The sequence below is a fragment of the Phalacrocorax aristotelis genome, chromosome 6 (assembly GCF_949628215.1).
Source record: "Phalacrocorax aristotelis chromosome 6, bGulAri2.1, whole genome shotgun sequence".
Taxonomy (NCBI): Eukaryota; Metazoa; Chordata; class Aves; order Suliformes; family Phalacrocoracidae; genus Phalacrocorax; species Phalacrocorax aristotelis.
In genome coordinates this window covers 17,359,138-17,383,743 of record NC_134281.1, presented here as the reverse complement: position 1 = coordinate 17,383,743, position 24,606 = coordinate 17,359,138, and the positions used below count along the sequence as shown (strand labels likewise).

The following is a 24,606-nucleotide window of genomic DNA, read 5'->3' as shown; positions in this document are numbered from 1 at the left end:
ACTAGAATTGTTACATGAGAACATAGAGTATAGGAATTAGCGTATCCATCGATCTGTGTAGTGATCAAAACCAATTTGTGTTTCTAATCATTTATATATAGACAATGTGTTTTGTTACTAGAAGAATGCACTTCTGTCAAAAGGAATGATAAAGTGCAGTTTTGTGTAGCAGACTGAGAAAACTGGCCAGGATTGCCGGGACTGAGAGCCAAAAGGGTAAAAGGTAATTCCAGCAGGGGGGAGATCGCGACCACCGACTCACGGACCACCGACCCAAGTAATGCCACCTACTCAAAAGAGAACAATAGAAGAAGTCGACTGAGTTTGCGCAGTAATCTACATGTGGAACAAGCAAGTTTGTACCAATCAGTAGAAAGGACAATAATGAATATGTATGAATAGGTAAATTTTTGATCTATAAATTGTATGGGAAAGGTGCGTAAGGTTTGCACGTGAGGAGGAACGATCCCCCCTGCATCCGGCGCCGTGAATAAAGAATGCCTGCTCTTTAATACTAAATTAGTGTTAAGGAGTTGTTTCTGATTTTACTACGTTTTTCGGTAACAATTGGGGTTCCAAGTTGCACGTCCATAATGTTGTATGATACGCTGGGGGGTCCGCACGTCTTTACCCCAGGACCGGCCACTCCCATTGGTGAGGGAGGTATCAGTAACTTTGGATCGTTTTTCCCGCTTCAAATCATCATATATTCAAATGCCTAAATGGTCTCCGTCTGTTTCTGAGAGTAAGAAAACCAAGGGACGGATCACCCCAACGCAACATATTCCTGACCAGTTTGCTGGTAACGCTTTATATGCATGGTTTCCACATATGCAACAGTGTCCCTCGAGGGCCACTGATCCGTTAGCAAAGGGTCCTTTCCAATGTTCCACACGGGGCGAAGGGTCAAAATAAGGGGTAGGTTCTAAACCAAACGGCCACTTTCAACGCAACAATATAGCGATTCCTTTGTGGAGTTTTCACAACATGGTATGTCTGAACAAAGGCCTTCCCACGTTCTCCTCCAACGGGGCCAATCTATTCTATTACAATATTTACAGTTGTAAGCTCCTGCTTCCTGGTCCCAAATACAAGCACGGCCCACAGAGTTGCCTCGGCTGGTATTAGGTGTGAGAGACCAAAATCTGGGAAATGCATTCTGGTATCCCTCTTCATTCACCCAGGCATAGCTGTATACGAGTTCATCCTTTTCATGTGGCCCCTCTCCCACCTGAACGGTTATGCTTACGTTCTGATATGTCCATTCACATGTGCCGTTACCCACAAAGACGCCATCCTTTTGTGTTCTAGCCAAACAGTATTTACCTTTCTCTGGGTGAGTCATGTGAGCTTTGCCATGTTTTATTCCCTTTCGTTTCGCTATATTTACTCACCCACCATTTTGGTAGCAAAGGTATAGCTACCCAGGGCCAACTTGGTAGACCAAACGGTCCTCCACATATCCAGCATTCTGTGAGGTTATAAACACTTGCTCTTTGTTCAGCCAATTGCATAAAAGAATTCTTTATATCATTTCCTTCATCCCTAAAGTCTTTGAGGGGATAACTGATTGTTCCAGGGATCGCGACCCGTACAATACACCAAAACAACAAAATTGACATTTTGCTCTACAAATCCAGCCTAAGCTTACAAATGTTATACAATCAATCACAAAAATACACATAGTCAAAATCAAATGTTAATCTTCCCACATTCGGTTGCGTTCCCACAGGGATCTCCTGTGAAATGAAACAAAACGTCGACTTGCCCAGTTTGGGCTTCATCTACGTGCTTAAAATGAGGGAACAATCCAGCGAGTGTTAATTTTGTGCTCTTTCCCCCCCAGGCATCTTCAGCCTTCCAGGCATATTTGTTAAGGGGTTCAGTAAGTATGAGGGGGACGGTCCCAACGGTTGGCATTTCTACCGACGCTGGCTGTCCAGGAGAGAAGGTTGGTTCCCTTGGAACACTAAGAGCTTGAGACGTTGGAATTAAAACTGGGGGTTTAGGACAAAAGCCATTTAATCGGGGGCATCCATTTGTTCCCCAGCGACCATTGACTCGGGTAGCTGCATCCCAGAGGTGCTCCGCCCAATGCGGCTTATGAGGTTTCAGAAATCGTTTTGAGAGTCCATTAGTTCGTTCCACTATCCCCTTGGCTTGGGGGTAATACGGGGTGTGGAATACCCACTTGATTCCTTCTTCCCTTGCCCACTCCTGTACTCTGGTAGCAGTAAAATGACTGCCATTGTCTGACTGAATAGAACCAGGTTTTGGGAGGGAGCTAAACCAGAATTTCAGGGCCCGCACTGTATTTTCCCCAGGTGCTCGTGGAAATGCTTCGGCCTGGACTAGGCCAGAAATTACTTCCACGCCTACTAATACATATTGTTTTCCTTCTGACTTTCGGAAAGGCCCAATATCATCGATTTGCCAGACTTCCCAGAGGGTCTTTTTGTCTCTCAAATGGAGTGGGAACTCCTCCCTGGGATGTCGCTCTAGCCGAAGTCGGCATTGCTCACAAGCTGAAATACAGGCCCTGCAAGCGTCCCGAGGGGCAGGCCAGCCTCTGGCATGTGCCTCCTTGTATAAATCATTAGACCCCGCGTGGCCACGTTTAACATGTAGCCATTCTAGGAGCCTATCCCAATTTTCTCCTGTTTGGTCCTCCTTCTGCAGAGGGGCAATTCTGGCCAATTCGTCCGCCCTATTATTCCACTCACTCACTGGAGTACCCCCTTCCGGGTGGGAGGGCACCCATCCTATTGCAAAATCCCCGTGTTTGGCAACATTTAAGATTTCTTGCCACCTCTCCTTTTGCCACACTGGCACCCGATTTACCTCCCAGTTGTTCTGTTCCCAAAAAGGGAGCCATTCTGTGCACCCTTTGAATACTGCAGACGAGTCAGTGTAGATGTACACCGGAGTCCCTGCTTTTCCCTCGCTATTAAACACACTCCATACCGCCACTAACTCTCCCACTTGGGCACTGCCCTCGCCTTCAGGAATTATTTCCCTCTAGGTATCCACATGAATAGCTACAGCCCGATACTTCCACTGTTGGCCCTCTCGTTTGGCGGAGGCGTCTGCGAACCATACGTTTCGCAGCTCCTCCGAAAATGGCGGGGCAATCCTAACTACAGAAGGAGGAGGGGTATCCTCCTCCCGAAGGTTTGTCGCTTGTGCTGGTTTTGGCTGAGAAGGGGTTAATTCTCCTCACTGTGGGGGTCAGCTACCTTTCCAGCTTCCCGCGCTCTGCCGCGTGGCGTGGCAGGGGGGGCTGGGAGGGGCAGGGCCATGGTGGGGGCGGCTGACCCCGACTGGCCAATGGCAGGTTCATTCCATACCATGTGACACCATGACCAGTATATTGAGGGGGGGCAGTGGCAGCGCGCAGGCGGCACGGCGTCGGGTCGGCGGGCGGCGAGCGGCTGCGGCGCGTGCGGTTTGTTCCGGCGGTTCGTTCCCCCTCTCCCCTCCCTTCCCCCCTCCCCCGGGGCTTTGCGCCTCTCATTGTTCTCCTTTACATTGCATTTCTACTGTTGTTTCTTTTAATTTTCATTATTAAACTGTTCTTATCCCAACCCACGAGCGTTACCCTTCTGATTCTCTCCCCCATCTACCGGTGGGGGAGTGAGCGAGCGACTGTGTGGGGCTGAGCTGCCGCTAAACCACGACAGTCTTTTTGGCGCCCAACGTGGGGCACGAGGGTTGGAGATAACAACAGCTGCTGGTCCCAGCACCATGTTGTCCTTTTTGCAGTTGGTGTTAAAAATCGGTGTTGGTTGTTTGAGTCTGCTGTGTTCTGCTGTGATTAGTAATGTTTTGCCTACGAGATTTGTTATACAAACACTCGTTTTCAGCTTTATCTGGTATTTGGGGTTTTTGCTGAAACCGTTACTGTACTTCGGATACCACCTTGTTGAGGCAATTAGCAATTATACCTCCTCCTCTGAGAGATTTTATATGGAGGAAATACAGAATAATACCTTTGCAACTTTGTTCTATGATGTCTGTGCCTTTGTTACAACAACGTTTTTGTATCTTGAACATCCTTGGGTGGTTAAGGTGCAGTCATTGTTAGTTTTTGGGCATGTTGTTTTGGTTTTGACTAAGCAACTTAAGAATATCACCCAGAAATCTGCCCCGAGGCTTGATAGTTACGAGTGGCAGGGCATGTGGGATAGCATGGGCAAATACCTAGGGCAGTGGGCACCCCCAGTGTTTTGGAGTTTCACCCCCGAGCAAGTGCAGAATCCTAAAAAACTAGTAGAATATTTGGAGAAAGTATGTTGTTACGCTGGGAACTCCAGAGAGACACAGATAACTGCAACGTGCTGGGGTCTGGCCCATGCATACCGAGCCCTGCTCAACAGTATTCAGTGCCCCCAGGGGGAAGAGAATGTCTCTGGATTGAAATGCAAAGTGACTGGCACTGTAGACAATCCAGCCCTGACAACAGGCACTGCAGCCACTCAAACCCCCATGACAAGTACCGGAGCTAGCTCAGAAAATAAACCCGTACCAGTATCAGTTGCCCCCATACATAAGACGAAATATTGGAAGCGGACATCAACTCGTTTAGAACGGGATGATGAAGAACCAGGGCCATCGCGGGGAGAGGAGGGAGAAGTCATAAATGAAATAGAGACCACCCGATCCCTGTCCTTAAGCGAGTTGCGAGATATGCGAAAAGATTATAGCCGTCGTTCAGGTGAGCACATTGCCACCTGGCTGCTCCGATGCTGGGATAATGGGGCCAGTAGCCTGGAACTAGAGGGAAAAGAAGCCAAACAACTGGGATCCCTTTCTGGGGAAGGGGGCGTTGACAAAGCAATTGGAAAAAAACCACAAGCCCTCAGCCTCTGGAGGCGACTCCTGTCTGGAGTGAAGGAAAGGTATCCCTTTAAAGAAGATGTTACATATCGCCCAGGAAAATGGACAACTATGGAGAAAGGCATCCAGTATCTCAGGGAATTAGCTGTGTTTGAGGTGATTTATGGTGACCTGGATGATCAACGGTCATCCAAAGATCCAGATGAAGCCGAGTGCACACGACCCATGTGGCGGAAGTTTGTACGGAGCGCACCATCTTCGCATGCAAACTCATTGGCAGTGATGTCCTGGAAAGATGACGAGACACCAACGGTGGCAGAGGTGATAGATAGACTCCGGGATTACGACACAAATATCTCTTCCTCGCTTGTCTCTGCTGTGGAGAAACTATCCCAAGAGGTCCAGCAACTCAAAGAAGATCTGTCCTACTCCCCACCTCGACAGAGCAGTGTCTCAGCTGTTAGGAATAAGCGTCCTTTGGCTCAAAGAAGGGGATACACACCACGGGCCACCCTATGGTTCTACCTGCGTGACCACGGAGAGGACATGATGAGGTGGGATGGCAAGCCTACTTCGACCCTACAGGCACGAGTACATGAACTGCAAGGAAGAACAGTCACTCAGGGAGGCTCTTCCAGGAAAGCTGCTGCTCCAGTTTCCAGCGAGCAAGTCCCCAGACAGAGGAGTAGAAGCGCAGATTTTATTTCTAAGTGTAATAGAGGGACTCCTGATTCACATTTACAGGAAGTGAGTTGTGACTGCCATGATCAGGACTAGAGGGGCCCTGCCTCCAGCCGGGTGGAGGAAAGGGATAACCGGGCTTACTGGACTGTGTGGATCCGATGGCCTGGCACGTCCGACCCACAGGAGTATAAAGCTTTAGTGGACACCGGCGCACAGTGCACCTTAATGCCATCAAACTGTATAGGGGCAGAACCCATCAGCATTGCTGGAGTGACAGGGGGATCTCAAGAGCTAACTGTATTGGAGGCCGAAGTGAGCCTAACTGGCAATGAGTGGCAGAAGCACCCCATTGTGACTGGCCCAGAGGCTCCGTGCATCCTTGGTATAGACTACCTCAGGAGAGGGTATTTCAAGGACCCAAAAGGTTACAAGTGGGCTTTTGGTGTAGCTGCCTTGGAGACGGAGGAAACTGAACAGCTGTCTACCTTGCCCGGTCTCTCAAAGGACCCTTCTGTGGTGGGGTTGCTGAAGGTCAAAGAACAACAGGTGCCAATCGCCACCACAACAGTGCACCGGCGGCAATATCGCACCAACAGAGACTCTCTGATCCCCATCCATAAACTCATTCACCAACTGAGGAGCCAAGGAGTCATCAGTAAGACCCACTCACCCTTTAACAGTCCCATATGGCCAGTCCGGAAGTCTAATGGAGAGTGGAGACTAACAGTAGACTATCGTGGCCTGAATGAAGTCACTCCACCGTTGAGTGCTGCTGTGCCAGACATGCTAGAACTTCAATACGAACTGGAGTCAAAGGTGGCCAAGTGGTATGCCACAATTGATATTGCTAATGCATTCTTCTCAATCCCTCTGGCAGCAGAGTGCAGGCCACAGTTTGCTTTCACATGGAGGGGTGTCCAGTACACCTGGAATCGACTGCCCCAGGGGTGGAAACACAGTCCTACCATTTGCCATGGACTGATTCAGACTGTACTGGAACAGGGAGAAGCTCCCGAACACCTTCAATACATTGATGACATCATTGTGTGGGGCAGCACAGCAGAAGAAGTTTTTGAGAAAGGTGAGAAAATAGTCCAAATCCTTCTGAAAGCTGGTTTTGCCATAAAACAAAGTAAGGTGAAGGGACCTGCACGAGAAATCCAGTTCTTAGGAATTAAATGGCAAGACGGTCGTCGTCAGATTCCAATGGATGTGACCAACAAGATAGCAGCCATGTCTCCACCAACTAGCAAAAAGGAAACACAAGCTTTCTTGGGCGTTGTGGGTTTTTGGAGAATGCATATTCCAAATTACAGTCTGATCGTGAGCCCTCTCTATCAAGTGACCCGGAAAAAGAATGATTTCAAATGGGGCCCTGAGCAACGACAAGCCTTTGAACAGATTAAACGAGAAATAGTCCATGCAGTAGCTCTTGGGCCAGTCCGGGCAGGACAAGATGTAAAAAATGTGCTCTACACCGCAGCCGGGGAGAATGGCCCTACCTGGAGTCTCTGGCAGAAAGCACCTGGGGAGACCCGGGGTCGACCCCTAGGGTTTTGGAGTCGGGGATACAGAGGGTCTGAAGCCCGCTATACTCCAACTGAAAAAGAGATATTGGCAGCATATGAAGGGGTTCGAGCTGCTTCAGAAGTGGTTGGTACTGAAGCACAGTTGCTCCTGGCACCCCGACTGCCAGTGCTGGGCTGGATGTTCAAAGGAAACATCCCCTCTACACACCATGCAACTGATGCTACGTGGAGTAAATGGGTTGCACTGATCACCCAGCGGGCTCGAGTAGGAAACCCCAGTCGCCCAGGAATCTTGGAAGTGATTATGGACTGGCCAGAAGGCAAAGATTTTGGATTATCACCAGAGGAGGAGGTGACACGTGCTGAAGAAGCCCCACTGTATAACAAACTGCCAGAAGATGAGAAGCAATATGCCCTGTTCACTGATGGGTCCTGTCGCCTTGTGGGAAAGCACCGGAGATGGAAGGCTGCTGTATGGAGTCCTACACGACAAGTAGCAGAAACTGCTGAAGGAGAAGGTGAATCGAGCCAGTTTGCAGAGGTAAAGGCCATCCAGCTGGCCTTAGACATCGCTGAACGGGAAAAGTGGCCAGTGCTCTATCTCTGTACTGACTCCTGGATGGTGGCAAATGCCTTGTGGGGCTGGCTGCAGCAATGGAAGCAAAGCAACTGGCAGCGCAGAGGCAAACCCATCCGGGTAGAGAACCTGGTTGTAAAGGTACGTCATGTGGATGCTCACGTCCCCAAGAGTCGGGCCACTGAAGAACATCGAAACAACCAGCAGGTAGATCGGGCTGCCAAGATTGAAGTGGCTGAGGTGGATCTGGACTGGCAGCATAAGGGTGAACTATTTCTAGCTCGGTGGGCCCATGACACCTCAGGCCATCAAGGGAGAGATGCAACATACAGGTGGGCTCGTGATCGAGGGGTGGACTTGACCATGGATATTATTGCACAGGTTATCCACGAATGTGACACATGCGCTGCAATCAAGCAAGCGAAGCGGGTAAAGCCTCTGTGGTATGGGGGACGATGGCTGAAATATAAATATGGGGAGGCCTGGCAAATTGACTATATCACACTCCCACAGACCCGCCAAGGCAAGCGCCATGTGCTTACAATGGTAGAAACAACGACTGGCTGGCTGGAAACATATCCTGTCCCCCACGCCACTGCCCGGAACACTATCCTGGGTCTTGAGAAACAAGTCCTGTGGCGACATGGCACCCCAGAGAGGATTGAGTCAGACAATGGGACTCATTTCCGAAATAGCCTCATAGACACCTGGGCCAAAGAGCACGGCATTGAGTGGGTGTATCACATCCCCTATCACGCACCAGCCTCTGGGAAAATTGAAAGGTACAATGGACTGTTAAAAACCACACTGAGAGCAATGGGGGGTGGGACATTCAGGCACTGGGATACACATTTAGCACAAGCCACGTGGTTAGTCAACACGAGGGGATCTGCCAACCGAGCTGGCCCTGCCCAGTCAGAAATCCTACATACTGTGGAAGGGGATAGAGTCCCTGTAGTGCACACAAAAAGTATGCTGGGCAAAACAGTCTGGGTTCTTCCTGCCTCTGGCAAAGGCAAACCCATTCGTGGGATTGTTTTTGCTCGAGGACCTGGGTGCACTTGGTGGGTGATGCGGGAGGATGGAGAAATCCGATGTGTGCCTCAAGGGGATTTGATTTTGGGTGAAAACAGTCAATGAACTGAATGGCACAATGTGAACTGCTAGATAATATTGTGTGTCACCTCTGTGTTGTATCAATGATATCAGAGTACGAGCCTCCCAACCCATGGAAGATCAACTATGAAACAAGCCGTGCAGCAGTGATGGAACGATGACTGACTCGGTATGCAGCAACCCAACGCCACACACCATCTCTCCCACCCGGAAAGACTGATACAACAGATGGAGCCCAGAGTCATGGACTGCGTGAACTCAATGGACATTTTAATGGACATTTTACAGGGAAGATCCATGAACTAAGGGAATGATGTCTGTGTATTATGTTAAAGGATGGGAAGGGGAGGGGTGGTGGTTGGTACGGTTGTATTGCATCATATGGGACCTGGGCATGGTGTAAGTGGTATGGAATAAGGGGTGGAGAATGTGCTGGTTTTGGCTGAGAAGGGGTTAATTCTCCTCACTGTGGGGGTCAGCTACCTTTCCAGCTTCCCGCGCTCTGCCGCGTGGCGTGGCAGGGGGGGCTGGGAGGGGCAGGGCCATGGTGGGGGCGGCTGACCCCGACTGGCCAATGGCAGGTTCATTCCATACCATGTGACACCATGACCAGTATATTGAGGGGGGGCAGTGGCAGCGCGGCGGCGGGCGGCGAGCGGCTGCGGCGCGTGCGGTTTGTTCCGGCGGTTCGTTCCCCCTCTCCCCTCCCTTCCCCCCTCCCCCGGGGCTTTGCGCCTCTCGTTGTTCTCCTTTACATTGCATTTCTACTGTTGTTTCTTTTAATTTTCATTATTAAACTGTTCTTATCCCAACCCACGAGCGTTACCCTTCTGATTCTCTCCCCCATCTACCGGTGGGGGAGTGAGCGAGCGACTGTGTGGGGCTGAGCTGCCGCTAAACCACGACATCGCTTCTTCCTGTATGTTTAACACCTTTGCGGTACCTTCAGTGACTGTAAAAACACTACAGTAATGTTCGATTTTAGCATACCGTTTCCTCACAGTACCCCTTTGGGCCACCCCGTCAGGGGGAGGGGTCCCTGCTAACACAGGCGTAATTACCTTAAAGGGTCCCCTTAAAACTATAGGTTGTTGGCGTATGGTTCGCTCCGCTTCTCTAAGAGCTAAGCTCACTACAAACAAACCCTTTTCCCAGCTGGAGTACCGCTTTTCAGCATCCTTAAAACTCCTAGAATAAAACCCAGTCGGTCGAATGGGACCTTCTGCTCCTTTCTGCCAAAAATGAATTGACAATCCCCAGTGTGCGAACCCCCATTCAATTTGAACTGGGTCGGTGGGGTGGATGGGGCCCAAAGTTTGATGGGTGCTTGCTTCAAACGCCAAAAGCTGCAGTGCCTCATCGTGAGCTGGAGTCCATTTCCAAATCACCCTCTTTCGCAACAGGTCATATAAGGGATGTGCCATTATTGCAAATTTTGGCTTATGCTTTCTCCAAAAGACCAAGAATCCCAAGGTGTGTTGCAGCTTCTTTTTACCTTCCGGAATTTTTACCTGATCTAACGCTGAGAGGGTGTCCTGAGGAATACAGGCTGACCCTCCTTTCCACCAGATGCCCCACAACTTAACTTCACTGGCAGGGGCTTGTATTTTTTCTTTGGGTATTTGAAGGCCTGTTCCTTCCAGGTGATTAATAGTTCTGTCCTGCATAGTCTGCACCGAAGCTATGGTATGTCCCCCTTTTAGTATGTCATCAATATACTGATAGACTTTGACCTCTCTTTCTGATGGGATTATTGCCAATTCCTGTGCTGGGGCATGGTGGGCCAAGGTAGGCGAGTGTTTATATGCCTGAGGCAAACGGGTAAAAGTATACTGTTGTCCTTCCCAGGTAAAAGCAAATTGGTCTCGATCACACTCCTGGAGTGGAACCATAAAAAACATGTCCTTCACATCAATGGTTGCTAAGATAGGGTGGGCCTGTTCTTGAATGGCTGCAAGTAATTCGGCTATGTTGGGTACAGCCGCAGTCAGGGGGCCAGTGTTTGCATTCAGTCGCCGATAGTCAATGGTCAGGCGCCATTTTCCATTAGGGTTGCATACTGGCCACACTGGTGAATTGTACGGGGAGTGAGTAAACACTAAAATTCCCTGCTGTTTGAGATCCTCAGTTACTGGGGCTATCCCTTCCCTGGCTCCTAGCAGCAACGCATAGGGTTTTACGTTGGTAGTCTTGGAGGGGGGAAGGCCAGGTGCTGTTTGCAATAGGCGCACCTCCGCCCAAGATGTTTCAGTTAATTGCCTGACCTGGGGGATGCCAAAAGACCACGAGTTCCCCTGGGTGTCATGCCACTGCCTTCCCTTCAACGCAGCCATGCCTAAAATGTTTGTCTGAAAAGGTCCTATGGCTACCATGGTATTGATGGGGGCTTCCTCTCCTGGGAACCATAGTGTCACTGAACTCATAGGCATTGACTGTGTCTTTCCCAGAGCATTTAAGATAATTAGATTTCTAGATGGGATAGAGATCCCGCACCGTTCTGCTTCGGTCTGCATCAGTGCGGTGATTTGTGGCCCAGTATCAATTAGAAAAATTACCGGTCTTTTCCTTGGTCCTACAGCTACTGTGACTAATAAATCCCCTCTTAGATTCAAGGTGAGTTGTCTTACAAACATCCATCCTCCGCTCCTCTCCTCACCTTTGGGGAACGGAGGGTCTAGTTTTCCGCCTTTTCCCTAGTCAGCTCCCCCTCAAGATCTATCAGGGGTGGAGCAGCGGCAACTACTCCGAGAGTGGCCTTCTTCCCTGACCATTTCTGTACAAGTTTTTCCAATTTTGGGGTCGGGAGTCCATCCATCAGGTCTCGAGGAATGCCCTTCTGAAGCCCTAGATGCCATAAGCCCTGTCGACTTAGGAGTCTCTCTCTCCCGGGATGATTGTTGCGGAGTGGCCTCAAATCCTGGCCCTTCCCAATTGACAGCTGCCGATTGTTAACTTGCTCTGCAGACCGTACAACCCTTGTTTCGGTTTTTTGGAACGATCCACCATCAGGGCCATATTTTCTCCCAAAATTAATTAATTCCTGCGCTACCTCCCTCCACGTCCACACTTTCCTTCCCAACCGCCAATGGTCAGGGGTTATTATCCCTTCCAGAGTGGCCGCAGTTCTTTCTCCTTCGGAATTATTTTGAATTCTCCCCTGTAATTGGATCCCAGTGGGTTTCAGGGAGTCAGGGAGTCCCCGGATCAGGGGAGTCATCCTCCCTGGGTCTACAGGCATCATCATCGGGGAACTCTGGTGGGGCTTGAGCTCCCGATCATACATCTTTTGGAGACAGGCTGCTTTCTGCACGCTTTCCACTAGTTGATCCACCGTACCTGTTATGGCAAGGGGATCTCCCCTCTCCAAAGGGTTCAGCCCTCCGGCCCAATACGCAGCCCTCTGGGTTAATGACCATGGGGCTCGGCGATTACCTGTAGTTAAGAACACACCTGGACCCCAATAGCCTTCTGCTTCTTTCTCCGACAACAAAATTCCATCCCCCCCTGCTGACAGGGACACTCTCCACACATATTCTGTCTCCGATTCCTTCGGAGTTCTTGCAAAGTCTTTTTTCAACTTTGCTACTTCGGTTGCTGTAAATGGGACTTCTTTGGTGAGAACTTGAGGACGGTCATCGTTATTGTCCTCATACAAGTACTCTGTTTTAAAGAGTGGATACATGTGAGGGAAGCTTTCTACAGTTTCCCTTGCCCTCTGCAAGACTCCCTGAGGGTAAACTTGCCGTACCCCTTTCTCTGAAAGTTTCACCTCTACCTCCGCCAGTGTATCTGCTTCCCTCAAAAGCTGATCCCTCAATTCTTCCTTCAGTATGGCATTTTGATTTCTCTCCTCCTGCAACAATCGCTTGTTTCCCTCCAATTGTTCCTGCAGTGACTTTATGACCACCTGCAGTGAGTCTATTGTGACATCGGCTTGACAAAGCCTCCGTTTCCTCTCTTCCACCGCTGCTGACAGACTCGCTCCCAGGACTGCGCAAATTACAGCTTTTCCTTTCCCCGGTCTAACCCTAGCTTCCTTCTACACTACCCTTATCCTGCCTACTACACTCTGCGGTTGAAACCAATGTTTTTTCACCCAATCTTGTCCCCGGGGTGAGGGGCGAGATTGGTGCACCTCCAAAAGATGGTACAGCCGGTGAAGAGACAAAATCGTGGGCGTTAACTGCCTTCTGAGTGGCCATTTTACCTAACACAAAGGGGCTTTATGGTCCTGAGAGGGTCACACCTTAATGCTGCTATCCCCTTTTCCCCTTTTCGCCCTCAGGAGGTCACACGGGGAAACCAAGCCCTCAGCGGAGCCGTCGCCTTTGAGCGATCTCCAAAAGGGAGACCACCCGCCTGCAGTCAGCAGCCCTTCCAGGATGCTCTGGGTACGCGTGGTGACACTCTTTGGCTGCTTATCCTTGAGGAAGCGAGCCTGTTGCCTAACTTGGAGCAGCCGAAGGGTGCTCCCGCTGCCCTTCCACGCCTCCCCAGGTGCCAGAGACAAGACACTAAAGGCGCAAAATAAAGCTTCCGAACAAAAGCCGGTTTTAGCGCTTGAGAGCATCGCCGGGACAGGCCGTCCCACCACTACCCCCGGCGACAGCCAAGGCCGGGGTCCTTGGGAGCCCGCAAAGGCCGTGCTACGGGACCAGAAGCCAGGCAGCACCAGGGGGCGTGTCGTTGCGCCGAGAGGCCGGGGCCAGCAAGCACCGGGGGCGGGGCAAGCCGCCGAGGGGGCGTGGCTGTCAGCACCAGGGGGCGGGCCGTGTCGCCGAGGGGGCAGGCCCAGCAGCACCGGGGGGCGCGGCAGAGCCGTCACTACTCGAGTGACAGCGCGGCCCGCCGATAGGAAGCGGGGGCGGGGCCGCAGGCGCGGCGGGAGGGGGACCTAGTCAGCTGCAGCCAATAGGCGCGGGGCGCGCCCCTGCAGCCGGCGGGGCGGGCAGCACGTGGAGCGGCAGCATGGCGGCGGCGGGCAGCTGTAGGGCCAAAGCCCCACGCGGGGTGGCGGGACGGCGGCGGCCGCGGGCGGCGGTGAGGGCCGGGCCGGGCCGGGCGGAGGGGGCTGCGGAGTGACTGCCCCTGCGAGGTCGCTCTGGTCGGTGTCCGTGTCCCGTCCCGTCCGATTCCGTCCCTGGGGTCACCCCGGTTCGTTCCTCAGGTCCTGGGCGCCGAGAGGAGGTCGCGGGCGGCGGCCGTCCGGCCCGTCGACGAGGAGGTGTCCAGCGACTCCGAGCCGGAGAGGTACGAGCCGCGCCGCGGGGGGAAGCCGGTGCCGGTGCTCACGCCTGTCCCCGCAGCCCGTCGTTGGGACGGCGGCGGCGGCGGGAGGCGGCGGTAGAGGAGGAGGTGGAGGAGACGCCGCAGGAGAAGAAGCTGCGCCTGGCCAAGCTGTACCTGGAGGAGCTCCGCCAGCACGGTGAGTGCCGCCCGGTGCCGGTACCCCGGTGGGGCAGAGGGGCGTGCAGCCCTCGGTGCTGAGCCCGGCCCTCACGCCCCGCGTCCGCCACAGAGGAGGAGCGGGCGGCAGCAGAGGAGGAGGAGGAGACGCATCCGGCGGATCTCATCGGCGACCGGCTGAAGGAGGACGTGGTGAGCAGCGGGGCGGGCGCGTCCCCCCAGTCCCGGCAGCGGCGGCGGCGGCGGGCTCTGCCCTGCTCCCGCGGGGCCGGGGCCGCCTCCACTGAGCCTCCCGCTTCTTGCCCAGCTGGAGCAGAAGGGTCGGCTGCAGCGCCTGGTCGCCAAAGGCGTAAGTGCCCAGCGCTGGGGGCGCCGGGGGGCTGCCAGGCTCTAAGTGCCGGCTTTGGGGGGCACTCGCGCACAGCCAGGGCCGGCACCCCGAGTTACGGTGCTGGCTCCGGGACCAGGGCCCTCCTTCTGCCCAGGGTGCCGGGGGCTGGTGCCCTGGAGGAGGGAGGGAGCTGTGCTTGGGTACTCCCATGCCAGGGGAAGGGACCGAGGGAGGCCCAGCTCACATCCCGCTCTCCCTGCAGGTGCAGCCTCCGGATCCAGCCAGCATTCGAGTGCTGCGGGGGCATCAGCTGCCCGTCACCTGCCTGGTCATCTCTCCAGATGACAGGTTCATCTTTTCGGCTTCCAAGGACGGCTCCCGCATCAAATGCAAGTGTTCCCTTGGGGCCGCGACTGGCTGTTCTCCCAGCCTGAACCCTGCAGGGAGGGACCCTGCAGCAGCAGGAGCGTGGGTGCCTGTGGAGGTGGCTGGGCCCCTGCCCCTTCCAGGGATGTGCACGTGCATCGTTTTGGGCTCTGTGGGAGGCTCGTTGGCGCTTCCCAATATGTTGGGAGGTTCCCAGGGCGTGACGGCGATGCCTTTCCCGTAGGGGAGGTGGAGAGCGGGAAGAGGCCGTGCGTGGTGCCCGGGGGGAAGAAGGGCACCGAGGAGCGGCACATGGGGCACGCATCCCACGTCCTCTGCATGGCCATCTCATCGGATGGCAAGTACCTGGTACAGGAGAGGGGGCTGGTGCTGCCATGTATGTTGCGGAGGGGTGCTGGTGGGGAGTGCATCTCCTGGGGTCCTGCGGAGAGCGGTATCTCGTGCCCAGGTGTACTTTGCTGGCTTCAAGCAGCCCCTACCTCCACTGGAGCCAAGAAGGTGTCCCTGGGACCCTCCAAAGCGCTTGGGGTTGGAGCATAGGCTGGGATGTGTGGTGGGTCCTCATGGGGCAGGTCTTGGGTATCCCCTGTGTTCTGCCAGGCTACGGGAGACAGGAACAAGCTGATCATGGTCTGGGACACCGCCACCTGCAAGCGCCTGCACATCTTCACTGGGCACCGCGATGCCGTCTCGGTGAGTCGGGGGCATTGGCTGCGACGCCTGCAGGGCCAGGCAGCACTGTCCTCCCCGGTGCCCCTCACCACTCCCCCTATGTCCGGCTGTCCGTCCGCAGGGCCTGTCCTTCCGGAAGGGCACGCACCAGCTGTACAGTGCCTCCCATGACCGCTGCGTCAAGGTCTGGAACGTGGCGGAGAACGCAGACATGGAGACCCTGTAAGAGCCTGGGGACACACACACCCCACTGAGCCTCCCTCACCTGGGGAAAGAAATGTGGCGGGGGGCTGTGCCTGCCGCAGCTCTTTGCCACCTCCCCCTCCAGGTTCGGGCAGCAGGATGTCATCACGGGGCTGGACAGCCTGAGCCGTGAGTGCTGTGTGACGGCGGGGGGACGGGACGGCACCGTGCGGCTCTGGAAGATCCCCGAGGAGTCACAGCTCGTGTTTTATGGGCACCAGTAGGTCTGGGGCGGGAGAGGGGGTTGTGGGCAAGTGGGTCCGGCTGGGGCAGTGGTGTGAGGGTGCCAAGCATCACCAGAAGCCTGCTGGCATACTGGAGACACTGATGTCCCAGTGAGCCCTTGTCTCCTTGTGCTGGTTTTGGCTGAGACGGGGTTAATTCTCCTCACTGTGGGGGTCGGCTACCTTTCCAGCTTCCTGCGCTCTGCCGCGTGGCGGGGGGCGGGGGGCGGGGGGGTTGGGAGGGGCAGGGCCATGGTGGGGGCAGCTGACCCCGACTGGCCAATGGCATGTTCATTCCATACCATGTGACACCATGACCAGTATTCGGCGGTTCGTTCCCCTCCCCCCTCCCTTCCCCTCCCCCGGGGCTTTGCGCCTCTCGTTGTTCTCCTTTACATTGCATTTCTACTGTTGTTTCTTTTAATTTTAATCATTAAACTGTTCTTATCCCAACCCGCGAGCGTTACCCTTCTGATTCTTTCCCCCATCTACCGGTGGGGGAGTGAGCGAGCGACTGTGTGGGGCTGAGCTGCCGGCTAAACCACGACACTCCTAAGCAGGATCCCAAAGCACGCTTGTAACTGATGGTAGTTGCCCCTTCTCTTTGTAGGGGCTCCATTGATTGTATCCAGCTCATCAGCGAGGAGCACGTGGTGTCGGGTGCCAATGACGGGTGAGCACGGGGCCGCGACAGTGCCTGGGGTAGGTAGGCAAAGCCCCCTCCTGCAACCCCCTCATGCCTCCCCTCCCTGGTAGGTCTGTAGCCCTGTGGGGGCTGGCGAAGAAGAAGCCGCTGGTGCTGGCCCGGCAGGCGCACGGCATGCAGGACGCCCAGGGCCTGCAGCAGCCGTACTGCATCTTGGCGGTGGCTGCCCTGCGCAACAGTGACCTCCTGGCTACAGGTGTGGGGCAGCTGCTTTGGAGCAAGGGTTTGGGGGTGCAGGGGGTCTGCCCTGCCCCTGCCCCTGCCCCTGCCCCAGGTTGGGGTGCATGGCAGTCTCCTCTCTCTACCCTAGGCTCCCACAGTGCTAGTGTGAAGCTCTGGAAGTGCAGTGAGGGATTTTGGAAGCTGGAGCCCCTCTGGGCTATCCCGTTGGTATGGGTCAGGAGGTTGGGGATGCTGGAGCTGGGCTGGGGGTGTCTCTCGGCGGGTTCTCCCCTCCCTGGGCAGCAGGAGGAGGCTGCGTGAGCCTCTCACCCTGCCCTGTCCCCTCCAGGTGGGTTTTGTCAACAGCCTCGAGTTCTCGGCAGCCGGTGACTTCCTGGTGGCCGGCCTCGGGCAGGAGCACTGGTACCATCCCCCTTCCCCAGCACTGGCTGGGGGCACAGCCTCCACTGCCTCGAGGGCTCGGTGGAGGGTGACCCCCATCTCTCTCATCTGCAGGCTTGGCCGGTGGTGGAGAATCAAAGAAGCCAAAACCAGCATCTGCATCATCCCCCTGAAGCGGAGGGCTACAGCCCCCAGCTCCCATGTCCCTGACAGCTCCTAGCCCGCTGGCCCCGGAGCCGCTGCACCTGGGTCATGAAACCCTTGTCCCTGGTGCTGCGCCCCATGTCCTTCGTGCAACCACCCTCCTGGGGCCGGCAGCGCCGGAGCGGGGGATGGCACGTGGCCCCCTGACCCGGCTGGCACCCATATCATGCTGCGGCTCTGCCCTCTGTGAGGGTCTGCCCTCTTCCCTCAGCTTTGGCCAGACCCGAGCTCTGGAGGACTCTGTTTTAAATAAAAAATAAAAAAAAAAAGAACAACACAAAACCCAAACCAAACCAAATCCACTTTATTCACCTAAATTACCATGTCTAATGCCCCACGGCTCCTGCCGCCCTAGCCTGCCCCCCTCCCTCCTCCTGCCCGTCCCCTGTCACCGACCTGTCTGCCCACCCACCTCGGCGCTGGCCCCGCCGGGCCCGGGGGCCCCACCTCGGCTCCTACGGCGCGGCGGGGCCCTGTGCCCCGGGGAGGGGAGCGAGGAGCCCCGTCCCACCCCGCCCCCCCCGCCCGGTGCCAGCTGGTGGAACCCTCCAGGCGCGTGGCAACTAGTAAGCGGGGAACGCGGCCGCCCCCCGCAGTTGTGCGTCCCTGCGGCTGAGCGCACGGGAGGGCGTCCGGCCCCTCCGAGTGCCCAGCAGCCTTCGAGCGAGGGGAGCCCCGCGGGCCTCGTCCCGGGCCTCGTGTGTGGAAGAGAAAAGAGTCTCAGCGTGCCCGAGGGGCTGGGGGCTGCAGCCCAGCTTAGCCCAGCTGCAGGTTGGGCGGCACCAGCCCCTGGGAGCAAGGGGACAGGGTACAGAGGGGTCCCTGCGACAAGGGGGGTGCCCCGCTACAGGTAAACCCCAGCCCCGTAGCAGGAGGAGGAAGAGGGAGTCAGTCTCACACCCCCCCCGCCCGGGGCAAGGAGGGGTCCTGGGGAAGAGGGGAAGGGGGCACTCGGGGGGTGCCCCCCGGGGGAGTGCTATTGGGGCACTTTGTGACACCCTGGATCACCCAGTGCTGTCCCCCCCAGTGTCTGGGAGGACGGTGTTAGGACAGGGTGAGAGCAAAGAGCCCCCCAAGCATGGCCACCTCTGCCCCACTGCCCCTGGCAGGGCAGCCTTGTGGGGCACAGGGTCCCCCTCACCCCTTTCCTCCGCAGGATGGCAGGGAGACCCCCTAGCAGGCCCAGGCAGGCCTGGGGGGAGAAGGAGGGTGTAGCTGCCCTGGCTCCCCACTCCGGGCCAAAGCCAAGCGAGATGTGCAAGGTCCAGCCGCTGCAGGCGGGTGAGTGTGCAGGCGCTGCAGGCAGGGGGCTGCCTGCCCGTCCCTGCCCGGTCCCGCGCTCGCGTTGCCCAGCCAGGCTGGCATCGGGGCTCCCATGGCACAGTGGCCAGGGAGCCAGCCCTGTCACGGCACCCCGGGACAGGGATCCTCCCTGCCAGCCGGTGGTAGCCTGTCCCTCACCTGGGCACGCCAGACCCCCCTCCCCGTGCTGCCCTCCAGCATTGCGCCCTCGCCCCTGGGGCTCACAGGGGACACCTGTGTCCCAGCCTTGAGCCAGGACTGGTGACATCCCTGGGAGCTGGGCAGAGGGCTTGGCTTTTTGTCCCCTGCTCGCCCCCCAGCCCTGCCTGCCTTCTCTCGGCCAGATCCGTGCTGCTCCACCTTGGCTCTGCCCGGGCAGAACGAGGATAACCTGGACATCATCCGAGCCTTCCTCAGGAGCAGACCAAAGGTATCCAAGGCCAATTCTATGAGGCTGCGCCCATGTCTCCTGACCAGTCTTTCTGCCCCCATCCCACTCTCGCAAGGTGCTGGGGGCTGTGCTGCCCCCCTCCCCCCCAACCTGTCTCACCCCCTTGACGCTCTCTGGCCGCCTGTCCCCTCCCTGGCTGGCAGCAAGAGGAGGAGAAGCTGAAGTTTCTGGCCTCCATCTACACCATCTGTAGCACCAGCAGCGCGGGCTCCACAACATGGGACATGCTTTACTTCTGTTTGCTGGAGGTGGTGGAGGCCATCGAGGTGAGGCAGGGGCAGTGGGCAGTGGGCAGAGCCCTGGGGGCAGGAGAGGGCTCAGCCGGGCAGTGGGGTGCATGTGAGCACTGCTCTGGGTCTCCATCCTTGGAGATGCTTGAAAGCCAGCTACGTGGCCTGGCTGGAGCTGGGGCTTGGACCCAATGACGTTTGCAGGTCTCTCGGCCAGCCTGTGGTTCTGTGATGGGCACAGCCCTTCCCACCATGGGGCTTGGGACCACTGGGTGGGGAGGGAGTGCTGGGATGGTGGCACCTGGGCTCTGCCAGCCCCGCAGGCTTTTGATGGGCAAGGGAGACTGCCCCATCCCGATCCATCCCACCCTGCTGTGCTGCACAGGTGCTGCTGCAAGAGGAGCCCACTGACCACCTGGGTACTGTGGTGTGGCGGCAAGCCATGCTGACCATCGCCTCCATGAGGTACTTGCCGCAGCCCCCAGCTTGGCCTCCCCACTGCTGGGCAGCCCTAACGGCACCTCTCCCAGGCAGGGGCCACCCCCAGTCCTGGGTCCAAGAGGGAGGCAGACAGCAGGGCAAGGGGTGCCATAGGCTTTTCCCTCCAAATGCAAGTGTCAGTGTCATGGGGATCAGCCCAGGTCTCCAACCCTGGGGTCTGTCTCCTCCTTGCTGTGTCTGAAGAGCACCTCTCTGTCCCCACAGCAAGGCGGGGCTGCTTCTGCAGGAGATGAGCAGCAGACTCCTCCACATCTGCTTCTGCAGCATCTTCCACCTCCCTCCGCAGGACACCCAGGGCCCTGAGGCTTCTCTCTACTCCGAGGTATGCCACGGGGTGAGCCATGGGGAGCTCCCCCACCCCGAGGCCCCTTTTCCTGGGCACCGCAGGGTGCAGCCACGCCCACCCCCCACCCCGCCCAGGCTTCTAGGGCTGCCCCAAGATTCTGTCCCCCTCACAGACCCTGGCCACGATGGACAGCATGCTGCAGGTGCTGGTAAGCAGCGCCGGTGCTCTCGGCATCCTGGAGCTGCAGAACATCTTGCAGGTCTGGCCTTGGCACAGGGTCCCCACAAGCATTGACCCATGGCTTGAGTGGTGCCCCGCCCCTCCCCAATCAGTGCCTGGTGCAAGGAGGGGGGCAAAGATGTTCCTCCTTCCCTGCGCTGCCTCCCCACCAGCCCCCTGCCTCCTGGCTGCTGCCAGAGCTCCTTTTGCTCCTGCCCCAGCCCACCCTGCTCCTGCAGCCCTGCCTGCTGTTCGTCCTGCCCAACACTCCCTCACAGATGGATCTGCCTGTCTGGCAAGGGGAGCCCAGCCCTGGGACTTTCCCCCGGGCCACATCCTAGAGCCTCCACCACAGGTCCCCAGGGAGGTGGTCACCCCAAAGTCTTGGGTTCCTTGGGTGGGGGGTGGAGGGACCTTTTTTTGGGTGGGGAGCGAGTGAGTGGAAGGCAGCAGAGGCAGCGGCAGGAGTGGGATGCGGTGGCCCGCCTGGCTGCAGCAGGTTGCTTCGAGGGGCAAGAAGGGCACGTGCCCTGGGCCCAGGCCCTGCCCCGGCGCAAGCCTGGCCATGCCGTGCTGTGCCATGCCACCTCCCTGGCAGATCAGCAGCTTTTCTCCTCCCAGCTCCTGCTGCCCTTCACCGATTCCAAGCTAGCAGCAGTGCAGGAGAGGGCTGTGGCACGGATTGCCAGGCTGGCCAACTTCATCGCCACCGAACCCCTGCTGCAGGTACCGAGCTCCCAGTCTGGGCAGCCCCAGTCCCCCATCGCTGTGCTCCTGAGCCCCAGCACCTCCCAGGGAAGCTGGGCACCCAGTCAGCAGGAAGTCAGGAGCAGGGGTCTTTGCCCTGCCCCTGTCCTTGTCCGTGCTCTCTCCCAAGGCAGGAACCTGGGTCCAGCAGCCCTCCCCTGCGGTGGGCTGCTGCCTGGCTGCTCTGGGCGCAGCTGGGGCTCACCTTGTGCCTAGGCTCACCTCATACCCACACTGCCTCTCTTCCTCCAGGTCTGCCCCTGCTTCGCACAAGCTGTAGTCCTCAGGCATCAGTGCTCCAAGACACATCGGTTTGTGATGCTGGGGAGGCTGGTTGGGCACCTCACCCTCTGCTGCACCTGTAAGGACAAGGCGACCCGCTGCGAAGCTGCAAAAGCTCTCCGTCACCTGCATGCCTTCATCCTGCAGCAGAGAAGTAAGAGAAGCTGTGATGGGCTGGGTGCCCCCAGGCACGGGCAGCCAGGGACCACTCTCCTTGGTGAGAGAAAGCCTGATCCAGCCTGCCTGCCTGCAGTCTAAAGAGCCATTTCCCCTTGCCCCTGTTCGCAATAGCCCCAGACCCTCCCTGGGTATCTGCTCCCCAGACCTGCCTGGGTGCCCTCTTTCTTTACTAGTGACTTTTCTGCCTAAAGCTCTCAGACTGCACCTCCAGCTCTTCACCCTCTCTCTGAGCACCCTGGTTTTCGTCCTCCCTAGGCAGGTGGCCCTGGCTGCATGACACAGGGCAGCTGCAGCTCTGGGAGGACGGGCAGATCTCGCAAAAAAGCAGCGCTAACGAAATCTTTTCGGTAAGAAGTGCCTTCGGCTCCTGCCTGGGGTGGTCAGCATGAGTGAAGGGACACCTGATGCGTGGGGATGATGTGGGCTCACACTGTTCCTGAGCGGAGGCTAGGCAAAAGCCCGCAGCAAGCTCCGCTTCCCCACAGAACCCTGACCCCCACCATCGGTCTCCTCCCCAGCGCAGCCTGGCTCTGCATCCCACTCTCACTGCACAGCCAAGATGCTCTGTGTGATGCTCTAGGTGACAAACCTCCCCTCCTCTCCTTCATCGCACAGATGTTCAAGTACCACCTCCAGCCCTCTGACCAGGTAGACATCATCCTCATGGCCATCAAGAGCTTGAGAGCCCCAAGCGCCTACAGCATCAGGGCGGCTGCCCACATGGTGGAAGTCCTTGTGGCAGACCCTGCCTTCCCGATGGGACAGGTGAGTAGCCCGTGGGTGGCACAGCCAACACTCGGGCCCACCAGAGGATCGTTCCTCCCTGGGCCCTGTGCCTGACCAGCACTGATGCCATCTCAAGCCAGCGTACTGCAGCAGGAATGCAAAGCGGCTCCCAGTGGGAGCTGGGTAAACAGCTGCGCTCACCCCGCTGACACCCCCACTCCCTTCTGTGTCTGTTGTCCAGGTGCTGAACATCGTGTGGGCCATCTACAGAAACCTGCCCTTCATCAGGGCGGTGGTAGCCCTCAACAGCCTGGAGAGGGCCCTGCTGGTGCTGATGCACAAACAGCCCAGCATGGTGGTGGCCAGCCTGTTGCAGTGCTCCCCAACATGTACCTGGTACGGGGCCCACCAGCCTTTGGGGGTCCTCTCACTCCGGGAGAGGGGCCCTAAGACCCTCCCGAGGGACTTCAGCCTGGCCATCCTCCGGGGTGTCCCTGCTGACAGAGCCCTGGGTCCCCGCAGTGTTGCGATGCGCATGTGGAAGGTGACACTCTCCAAGCCCCAGGTTGCGGAGAAGGTGCTGCAGGAGCTGCTCAGCAGGCTGATGAACCAGTCGCCGTGCAAGACCTCCACCTCTACTGGGGACAACCCCCGCGTCCTCTCCCTGGCTGTGAGTTACTGGATGAGGCCTCACTGACCTCTGGGGCTGCTCTCGGCTGTCCAGGGCCTCCACTCTCCTTCCCTGCCCATCCCAAGCCTTGACGTCCCCAGGGGCGCAGGGACGTCTCAGTGTCTAGCTGTCTTCTGCAGGCAGCCAGGACGGTAAGCGAGATCCTCCTGCAGCGCACCTGCCTGCGGGAGGTGGAGGCGATTTTCCCCCAGCTTTTCCTGGCACTGCTTTTCCAAGTGTCATTCACCACGGAGTTGACGGTGCAGGAGGTGCACATCTTTTGGAGGGAGCACCAAGAGGATCTGCTCGGTCCCATCAGGTGCTCCATCCCTGTCCTCTCATCCCTGCCAGCTACCTGGAGCCAAGGCAGGGGTGCCAGTGGGAGCTGAGCATTTCTCTTTGTGCAGGTCTGTGGTGCAGTCCATGAGAGTGCTGCTCTGCAGCATGGGCTTTGAGAGCCAGGCGCTGGCCATTGAGGCGCAGGGTGGCTGGGATGCCCTGCTCAGCAGCCAGACCCACCTCATGGGAGTCCGCATTGTGGCCAGGTGAGAGGCCCTTCTCCCTTGCTCCTCGGGGACCATCACCCCATGTCACCCCCTCCCTTGGGGGCACAGATGGCAGAGGGCTCCCGTTGCTCAAAGAAAGCGCTGCAGGTGGGTGATGCCCAGAGTGGTGCAAACCCCAAAGATATGTGTCTGCCTGGCTCAGGCCTGATGGTGCCTCCTTCCCCCTGCCAGGGAGATGATGAAGACCCCAAGACCCCTGCTCTCCACCATCTTCTGCCATCTGGCAGAACTCCTCAGTGTGGAGGAGCCCACCTGGGGGATGATCGCCATGGTCTTCCTCGTTGAGGTGAGCCTGACGGCACTGTTCCAAGCTCTCTCCGATGCTCAGCTCTCCCATGCCAGCTGCTGTGGGGGGAGCTGGGGCAGCAGATGGGCTCTGGTTGTCGCCGTGGAGGAGCAGGCGAGCAACCAGTGTGGTGGAGTGTGGGGCACGGGGCTTCTCCACAGTCCCTGCTGCCTGTGTCTGGGCTTGGTCGTGACCCAGCATCCTTGCCCTGAGGTAGTGGTTGGAGGCAGCACCACACCTCACCAGCTCCCGCTGTGCGTGTTTCAGATGTTGGGCTGCACCAGCCTCAGTGAAGAGCTGGACCGTGCCCTGGAAATCTTCCCCATGTATCTGCAGAGCCAGTGCCTGGGGATGCCCAGCCTGGTGCTCAGGGGCCTCCTCAGGCTCAGTGAGAGGCCCGACACGGTGAGTAGGGGGCAGCAGGGACAGCCGGGACAGCAGCCCAGGGTGGAGCAGTGGGTGACGGGTAACGTGGTGGCTCGGGCTTTTCTGGGCACAGGGAGCCGTGCCGGCTGCTGCCAGCTCTCCTGCCTGCCCCGCCCTCTGCCCCATGACTGTGCCGTGCAAGGAGAGAGGCAGTAGTGCCGAGGGGAAGGGGCTTCTGCTGCCAGCACGTCCTGGCAGGGGTGCTGGTGGCAGAGTGACCAGCCCAAGCGTGGGGTCTGCAGAGCCTGACCGTGG

The 24,606-nt window shown here is 57.2% G+C and overlaps 4 protein-coding genes across 4 annotated transcripts; 3 read left to right on the top strand and 1 right to left on the bottom strand.

Moving 5' to 3' along the window:
• Positions 1–11,404: 11,404 nt before the first annotated feature.
• On the bottom strand, positions 11,405–13,712 carry LOC142058254 (uncharacterized). Its single transcript, XM_075095410.1, is given in 2 exon segments — positions 11,405–12,949; positions 13,698–13,712. Coding segments are annotated over 2 exon segments (1,548 nt in total). The 3' UTR covers positions 11,405–11,416.
• Positions 13,659–17,869, top strand: LOC142058654 (U3 small nucleolar RNA-interacting protein 2-like). The gene is made up of 15 exons (XM_075096231.1): positions 13,659–13,782; positions 13,910–13,992; positions 14,049–14,167; positions 14,261–14,340; positions 14,456–14,497; positions 14,742–14,868; positions 15,090–15,214; positions 15,467–15,559; positions 15,660–15,760; positions 15,867–16,001; positions 16,616–16,678; positions 16,762–16,907; positions 17,022–17,101; positions 17,223–17,296; positions 17,390–17,869. The coding sequence occupies exons 1-15, from the start codon at positions 13,711–13,713 to the stop codon at positions 17,493–17,495; spliced, it is 1,446 nt and encodes a 481-aa protein (XP_074952332.1). The 5' UTR covers positions 13,659–13,710; the 3' UTR covers positions 17,496–17,869.
• An 863-nt stretch (positions 17,870–18,732) lies between these two features.
• On the top strand, positions 18,733–20,809 carry LOC142058253 (uncharacterized). The gene is made up of 7 exons (XM_075095409.1): positions 18,733–18,760; positions 19,102–19,211; positions 19,376–19,498; positions 19,848–19,927; positions 20,168–20,285; positions 20,422–20,580; positions 20,708–20,809. The coding sequence occupies exons 1-7, from the start codon at positions 18,733–18,735 to the stop codon at positions 20,807–20,809; spliced, it is 720 nt and encodes a 239-aa protein (XP_074951510.1).
• Positions 20,810–22,397: 1,588 nt separating this feature from the next.
• On the top strand, positions 22,398–24,137 carry LOC142058252 (maestro heat-like repeat-containing protein family member 7). The gene is made up of 7 exons (XM_075095408.1): positions 22,398–22,442; positions 22,645–22,799; positions 22,926–23,073; positions 23,214–23,392; positions 23,481–23,618; positions 23,811–23,925; positions 24,087–24,137. The coding sequence occupies exons 1-7, from the start codon at positions 22,398–22,400 to the stop codon at positions 24,135–24,137; spliced, it is 831 nt and encodes a 276-aa protein (XP_074951509.1).
• The last annotated feature ends 469 nt before the right edge of the window (positions 24,138–24,606 follow it).